Raw genomic sequence first — 8,128 nt, 5'->3', positions numbered from 1 at the left:
GCGCGCACAATGGCTTACGTTCCCCTTGCAAAGTTAGCTGGAGCGAGTTATCTGGATAAGCTGGGAATTATTGAATGCATGCACGCCTTTCGTGGAGTTAACGTAGTTTGCTGTCTAGCCCTAGTCTGTCAACTTCCCAGACTAGAATTTTATCAGGTGCTTAACATGAGAAGAACAATCTTATATATACACATTATTTTTTTTATTGCTCACAGGCAGCTTACAACATGCTTTGTTTTTACTAAGTTCCAGCAGCATTCAAAAGATGAAAATAACACCCTGGTGAACTGCCTGCACAGTAGCTCTGAGCTATGGGTTTTGGCAATGAAGATGGAGTTAGACTTAAAGTACTGCAACTAGTTGCAACTCCTCATTTTAATGCAAGGCTAGTAACAGAGATCTCTTTTTCATGTTGACCATTAAGGAACACTTCTGCTACTGTCGGTTTTGCCTGTTTATTGGAGTTTGCAAAGCAGATCTCCGGTGTTTTAAATGTTAACGAGATGTTGAGGCTAATAACAGAAATCAACTATATTGAGCAAGATTAGTAAACATGTGAATGGACTGTAATTATATGGCAGGCAACTTTATGTTAAACAGTGCTTTAAATTAACATGCTTTCTGTTAAAGCAATCATACAGTCAGTATAATTAGGTTACTTTTGCTGCAAGATTAACTGAAACCAAGAAAAAGGAAGAAAGTGTTGTGTTCAGATTTCCTGTTAAAATGGAGGGGAGATATTATGCATATTAATATTCCAGAATGTTTCTCGTTAGAGGAACTTGGCTTCATGGTGAACTTTCTGAGCAGACATTCCTAATTACAGTCCTTGTTAGCCCAATTTGTTATCTAGCTAGCTTGGAAGTCACAGAACTGTTAAAATTATCCCTCCTATTAATTTTTTCCAGACTTGACACAGGACAATCCAAACAAGAGCTGGCTTGCATTCACAGGTCTTTTACAGAGTGGTGCCAAGCTCATGAGGGAGTTCATTTACCAGTGACGAATTTTAACCATGGACACATCCTCAAGTACATTGTGCAAGAGAGAGGAGAAATCTGTGTAAACAAGTGAACACAATTTTCTTATTCATAGCAGTTGCAGAGTTATCATGTAAGAGGCAAACATTTCATATTTTCCACCAGTTTTCCGTATGTCTGATGACATAATGGCTTCACCAGAAGCTGCAATGCATTGGAGAAAGGATTTATCACAGCTGCATTTATTTTCCTCTACTTCATGGCTTCAGCGTTCATGGAGAGATTGTTTGGCTTGGAGAGGAGGATTCACTTGCCTTTCCGCCCGTAGTCCAGTATTACTATCGAATCTCCTGTTTGGAGGCAGAGGAGAAGACTATAAAAAAAAAAGCCACAGCAGAGAAGTCCTCTCGCAGCTCAAGCGCACTGCTGGGAGGAGGATGCGAACCCGGCCCCAGCCTCCCAACATCCCTGGGGATCCGAACCCGTCCAGGAGTGGCAATAAGCTGTGAGTGCATGGCTTGGGCCAGCTGCTGATGCCCAAGTGCTGCGCAAGTCGAATGAGCAGGGGGTGTCCCTAGCAAGTAAGGGATTACTCAACTGCTGAGGAATGATTTGAAATCAGTCATGGGCCACATCCCTTGAAATAATGGTTCTTTGTTGGTGGGGGGAAAAAGTATCTGCCACCAAACAAACTTAGCTTGGTGCAAGAATATGTGAAAAACTTTAAAAGCAAAGCTCCTCTGAAAAGGTAGCAGGTGATTAATCCTACAGCTAAGATATCTGGAGAATCCTCACGTGTCTGGCCAGGTTGGCAGAGGACCTATCAAAGACCCGCAGCTTTCTGAAGCATCAGCTAGAGACCAGATGTGCTATGGTGGGGCACCAAGTGTGGCAATAACCAAACGTATTTGGGTACCCTTGTCTAAAGCACTGTCTCAGCCTCTCCTTCCCTGTTGATGACCACTTACTCACGCAGAACCCTGTTTTAAAGGTGCTTTCCTTGTTATGGACCTCAGAGGCTCTGAAACACTAATTGCTGTATTTTATTTATCTCCATCCTGCACAGCATTTGCCAGATGACCTCATACAGAACAAAATGCTATAATTTCTTCCTTCCCAAATGGTCCTGTAAGTATTTTGTACTGACCGCATAGAAATTTTAAAGATGAGGGAGAACAAACTCCACCCACCCACGAAAAGGCTAGCCTGTTAGGCCAGGGAGAGCATTTTAACAAGCACCTGTTAATGTCTGGTCTCCAGTGATGAAATCGTAAGCCCTGGGTTGCCAGAGCTTCCGATCCGGTTTCCCTCCAGTGGATCATCAGATAAACTTGTCAGCAAGAGTAGGGCATGTGACAGATAGTGCAGTTTTCCTTTAAATAGCGAGACTCCTCTACCCAGGGGTAAACTGCAGCTTGGGGGAGCGACAAATATGAAGGATATAAATATGGCATCACAGGTTTGTGGCACGACTAGGATGAATGGATGAGGCAAAAGTAAATATTCGTATTTAGTTTGCGAACTCTGGGCTGTAAATCCTCTTAAATTTGAGTTCCATTTGTCGCTGGCAATATAGTGAAATTGTAGATATAAACATTGTTCACTGAAAGAAATAGATATACCCTGGACTCTTCTTTGTTTTTAAAGGCGTGATAGAACAGATGAAGATATCTACTGGAAAGGACGCTCAGTTTAAAACTCCCTCCTGGACACCGTAAGAACGAGGGGAGGAACCTGTGTCTGGATTGATAACTGCCTGCAGACCGTGAGTATTTTAACACTCATACCAAAACGGCTGTTCATAAGCCTGTACCAGCACAATGGTAGAATGACTTTGTACCCCACACAGTCGCCCTTTGCATCCCTGTATTGCCACTTGGATTTCGGCAATCTCAACAGCTGCTCAGAAGAATGACAGCATTGAGGATTCAGTCGTATTCTAGTGTTGCTTGGGCTGCAGATTCACGTGCTGTCACATAGGCTAGGTTTCCCAGTAGCTGACTACAGGGTGTTAAGGGAGCCTGGCTTCATAAGCGCATAAATACAAAATTAAAACCCAAGGAAAACAATTGGCTGCTGGAACTTGTTATATGTTTCTGGAAAATGCATTTAATGCAAAAGTACTCCAAAAAAGAAGAGGAAAAATACGTTGAAGAGAAGATTGCGGTCTAACTTTAGCTCAGCCTTAGGTGAATGGTTTTCCTCCATGTCTTTGCAAGATATTCGAGAGCTTGTAGAAGATCTGGAGGAGCACATCCATCCACACACTAGGCACGAGAAAGCTACTCCACCATGTTTCCTCTTTGTCCTGAGAGCAACCCCTATTACTTTTGTTGTACTGCCTTTTACTTTAGAGGAGTTCTGGCTTTGCCCCCTGCCCAGTGCTCCTGGCCAAAGCTTTGCCTTCTGGAGGACAGCGAGCATCAAGGCTGGAGCTGCTGCCCACTGCGGCAGCCAGCCTCCCTCTCTGCCCCAAAGGACAGTTCCACCCTTCGGGGGTGAGCAATTATCTGGAGTTGGTGGAGGCCTCGTGGCTGTAAAATCTCACAAGCGGCTTGCCCAATACTTTGAAATGCAGCAGCTGACTCATGTTGGTTTGGTTTTTTGGTTTGTTTTTTTTTTCAGGTTTGTTAGATGGAAGGCAAATGAATCTGCTCCATCTTCAAATGCTGGTGCCAGAGAAGAGACCTCACCTGAGATGTTGCTCTGTCTGATGTGGAGAACTTTGATCTGAATTTCTCCTGAGGATCTGGTTGTCTCACCATGAGCAAAACCCGAGGGAAAACGACTTTGCTTTATTTTTGAGGGTTCTGCTTTGACTGGCCAAAGTAACATGAGATCAGTTGCCTGCATGATGTTTTCTACACATCGAGAAAGGGAGAAGCTATCACACAGCTCATCTTTGGTACTCAGACCCTGCAGCCACATTCCTGGCTGAGGTAAATTTATGGCAGTAAAAGAATTGGCCTATTGTTTCCAATTATCCGCTTTGGAGTTTCTGTATTGCTTAACATTGTCTAGTCCTCTAGAAGCTCTGGGATTTAAAACAAAAAAAAGTCATTACTGGTACTATTTTCTGTGCCTCTCGGGTTGTGCAGCTGGGTTGCCGTAGTTACCACCAATCCAACTGTGCGAGGGGAGGGAGAGGCACAGGAGAGATAATACATTTTTAAAACCTCCAATACTGTCTGAAACAGTTCATCTATAAATAATAAAACAAATCTAGGGTCTGGCATCTTTTGATTGTTCTGAATAGGAAAAACAAGGTTATATTATTTGACAGCCTAGATTTTCCAGCTCTCAGAAATGATACTACATCTTTTTGGTCAAGCGCGGGTTATAGCTTTAAAAATTACTCGCTTGAAGCTGAAAGCTGCCATCCATAGACTTTGGAGTAAGTTGGAGCTGAATATACCTTTAAGGGTGAAAAAGAGTAAATATTTGTGTAGCTGCCTTTGGGAAAAGTGATAGTGGCCTGAAGCTACAGAGGGACATGGAAGAGAGCCCATAGGGTGCGTGGTGTGCTGGGGGACAAGCTTCGTTTGCAGCTCACAGACTGCCACAGGGTGCAAGTCCAGAAGGAGACCAGGCTTGCCACTCATGTGGAGCTGTTTGTTAATCGCTTCTTCCACCTTCGAATAAACACAACTTACCTGGGCACAAACTCAGCAAGCTTTCTTCCTTCAAGAGGAAAAGAAACAAAGAAGGAAAGAGAAGCAGCTGCCCCGGAGCCTTTCCCTTTGGGGTGAAGTCTGGTTGCAGCAGCCCAGGCAGGGCTCTCTGCCCTCAGCAGATGCCATCAGCACAAGGTCTAAATGCTTGGTGGCTACAGGTGGTACTGGAGGAGGTGTTTCCAGATGTGCCTATAGGAACCTAGTGGACAACTGCATTGCTCTGTAACTCAGACTGTGCCTTTGGGGGACTGAGCAGGAAGCAAACGAGAGGGCAGAAGTGCCCTTCCACGTATATGTTCTTTCGGAGGAGGAAGGAGGTGGGCAGGGTGGAGGGCACGGGGAGATGAAGAGGTGCATCCTCTACTACCACATATTGTTTTGCTTTGTTTGTGTTCTTCTTTCTGCAGGGTTTTTTTTTTTCATCACCTCCCTTACTGTGGTGGGAAGGTGAGACAGGAAAGGGTAGGATGAAAAAAAAGTACATGGAGTCATTCTGCGGTGAGAAGAAAGGTAGGTTGGAATTGCGCCTGTTCGGTTTGCAGCTGTTTTTACTCTGGCAATGCTGAGCCAAAGGTTTGTCTCGGTCAGGAACATATTAAGACTCTGGCACATTGCAATTTGGAATAGTTTCCCTCTGGCTATGTTTCGGTGCTTATTGGGACCTTGTTATCAATACCAGCTTCAGGAAGTCCTACCCTTCTCCTGGGTGGAGACGGCTGGGAAAGCGATCCGAGTTGATAACAGCCCCTGCTCGCAAGAAACAGGTGCGTGAGGTGGAGTAGGAAGGAGCGAGGGGTGGTGGGCAGGAGCTTATTGAGAAGTTCTTGCTGCCAAAGTCCCCGTGTTATCAAACTGCAGCCTCAGATACCGCAGAGCTGCCAGCTGTCGGGGCGCAGCTTGCAGCTTCTTTTGTCGGTGTACAGCAAATCCAGGGAATGCTGCCAGGCCTGGGGATGAGGAGCTGAGGATGCACGTGAAGCAGCAGGCATTTGCACAACACGGGGAACTCGGGGGGGAGCGTCCTGCACGTGGACGAAGACACCGTGTAATTGTTAAGGCCGTGATTTCGTGGCTCCTTTGAACAAGACCAAGTATGCAGGGAGAGGCAGACCCACTGCACGCAGGAGGCCTCCACGGTTTGCAAGAGCACACCAGATATCCACGGATTGCAAGAGGATATCGCGTATGCCGTGCTTATATATAGTCTGAGGTTACACTCCTGCTGTCATAGCTGGGGGTGCTTTTCGACCTTTCTGTGTGCGCAGAAAAGAAAGTTGAGTGCTTGCCCCCGTTTCGTTAGAAAACTCTTAAATTAACATCTCTTAAAATAATTGTATTTAGTCAGTATTTGAAACGCGTCTAATTTTTGCACTTATTTTGATCTCTGCTTGGGATGACCCTTTGTCCAGTCAATTAAAACCTTGGAAATCAAATTGCTTTAATTCTGATCATCTCCAAATTATGCATCAGGCATACTCTAGGCCTGAAATTGCCAATACGTACCCAGTGATGAAAAAACCTGATACCTAGATGTATCGAATGTCAGATTTCATATAGAGACCTTGTAGTGATGATGTGGTCTTTGGTTAGCAATAGTCACTATTTGTGTGATGCCTCTTACACTAGAGCAGAGAGGCTGCAGACCTGTTTTCATTTAGCAGCAGTCCCCATCTCATATCATGTTTATGCAGGAATAGAATTCAGCCAAAATTTCCAAACATGGACATGTAGAGCAAGCGTCTTATTTGCAAAAGTATCAAGCGGTGAAGTTGGTTATTCAGCACATTCAAAAGTCAGTCTGCTGCATTTAGGTAGCTGAGTACAGGTGGTGACAGACGAGCTACAGACACTCTACATTGGCTTGACAGGCATGTGAGACTTCACAAAATGGATCAGGCATCAAATGTTCCCTGAGAACAGAGGGAGGTTGTCTTATTTATTTTCAAATGTGTTTTTGCAGGATATTTTCTTTCATCAGAAAGCTTGTTTAAGGAATTGCAAATGTTCACACATTTGTCCTAAATAAAATACACACGTTTTCCTGACAGAAGCACTTTCATCCTCAAAAACTTGATCTTGAATGAAAAAGGAGAGAGGAAACCAGAAGGGCTAATAGTAATAATAATAATATCAATAATTTTCCATGCCAAATCCCCGAAGCTGCTGCATCAGTTCTTTCTTCCACCTGTTGTATGTTTCCTCCTAAACTACAATTTTTTTTTTCTAACTGCCCATTTGTCCAAAGAAGCTTTTCTTTAAACCACTACTGATTATACCACTACCAAGGCAGAAGGGAGATGTTCTCAACAGTTTGTAAAAGTTTCTGAAGTGCACTAGTGCCTTCCTAGAAAATGTCAGTAACCAGTACCATTCCCATGTCTGACAAACACCACATGATGCAGCTAGAAGAGTTTTAGCCAGAGAGACTTGGCTTCTCTGGACCCTTGTTTGAGAAGGAATTAGAAATCCAGGGATTATGCTGGTAAGAGGTGCTTCTTGAGCCACGTTAGAGAAACCTGGCCCAGCCTTTTATCTGGTGGGGTTGGGATTCTTGCTCTGATTTGTTCTCTGTCTGTTAGTAAGCGGTTAGGATCTGGCAATCTCTATCAGACACCCAAATGCCACCCCGCGGGGTACAAGGGCCCCCTTCCTCTCACCACCTGCCCAGGCAATCACAGGAATTCATTTCAGATACGTTTTGTTTCATATGGATAGAAGTGAAAAACAAAATTTGAACTGACCCCATATCATACGGTTGAGGAACTCCCCGAAGTTGTAGAAAGAGATGATGACGGCAAGGCTACCAGCGAAAAAGGCTGCTAGCCCGGCTGGGCTGAACAAAGCAAAGAGAGGATATACCCACTCTCCGGTTACCGAATAAATCCACAGGACCCTGGGCAAGGAGAGAAATGACCTTTGGTTAGGACCATTCAGTCAGAAGAACCACTTCATGTTTTCTAACGCCTGAAGGGCCAAGTTATTAAAACAGTCTTGATACGGAGAAAATTAACTCAGCTGTCTATACATCTCCTCAGCATTTGGGCTATTTGCTGTGAAGCACACTTGAGCCGCTGCTAAATTAGATGGGTTTCAGCAGAGGCTGAAATGCACACGGCGTTCTGCTGTCATCCTTGTGGCACTGACTGTTAACAGCAGTCAAATAACAGTAAAATAGCAAAATGCTCAGAAATCGGGATGTGCACTTGGCTATTCTAAGTGAAGCTTATTCAAAGAAGCTCTTATGTAGGTGTTTGCTCATTAGTTACAACAGCTTTTGAGCCCCTATCCAGATCTCAAGGGTCCGTGGAGACAAAGTGCAGTTTCTCAGTGTCTCTATCCTGCCACTGTTGACTGCTGTTTCGGGGAGTGGAAAGACATTTTCAGGAGGTGAGAGGGTAAGGGGAATCCTACAGCATGTTTTCTCTTGGTCTAAGAGGAGGAGCAGGTAGGTAGGAAAGACATGAAGCTCCTTTG

The 8,128-nt window shown here is 44.5% G+C and overlaps 1 protein-coding gene across 1 annotated transcript in view; it reads right to left on the bottom strand.

The window, feature by feature from the left end:
- Nucleotides 1-283: 283 nt before the first annotated feature.
- The window catches only part of ADTRP (androgen dependent TFPI regulating protein), a 32,694-nt gene continuing 24,849 nt past the window's right edge, over nucleotides 284-8,128 (bottom strand). Inside the window, exons 5-6 of the mRNA XM_009944843.2 lie at nucleotides 7,396-7,547; nucleotides 284-1,330 (exon numbers count right to left, since the gene is read on the bottom strand). Coding sequence (XP_009943145.1) covers nucleotides 1,287-1,330; nucleotides 7,396-7,547 — 196 coding nt within the window. The 3' untranslated portion in view covers nucleotides 284-1,286. The remainder of the gene's footprint in view (nucleotides 1,331-7,395; nucleotides 7,548-8,128) is intronic.

Source organism: Opisthocomus hoazin, chromosome 3, assembly GCF_030867145.1.
Source record: "Opisthocomus hoazin isolate bOpiHoa1 chromosome 3, bOpiHoa1.hap1, whole genome shotgun sequence".
NCBI lineage: Eukaryota > Metazoa > Chordata > Aves > Opisthocomiformes > Opisthocomidae > Opisthocomus > Opisthocomus hoazin.
The sequence above is the reverse complement of the archived record's forward strand: the minus strand, read 5'-3'. Positions and strand labels throughout refer to the sequence as shown.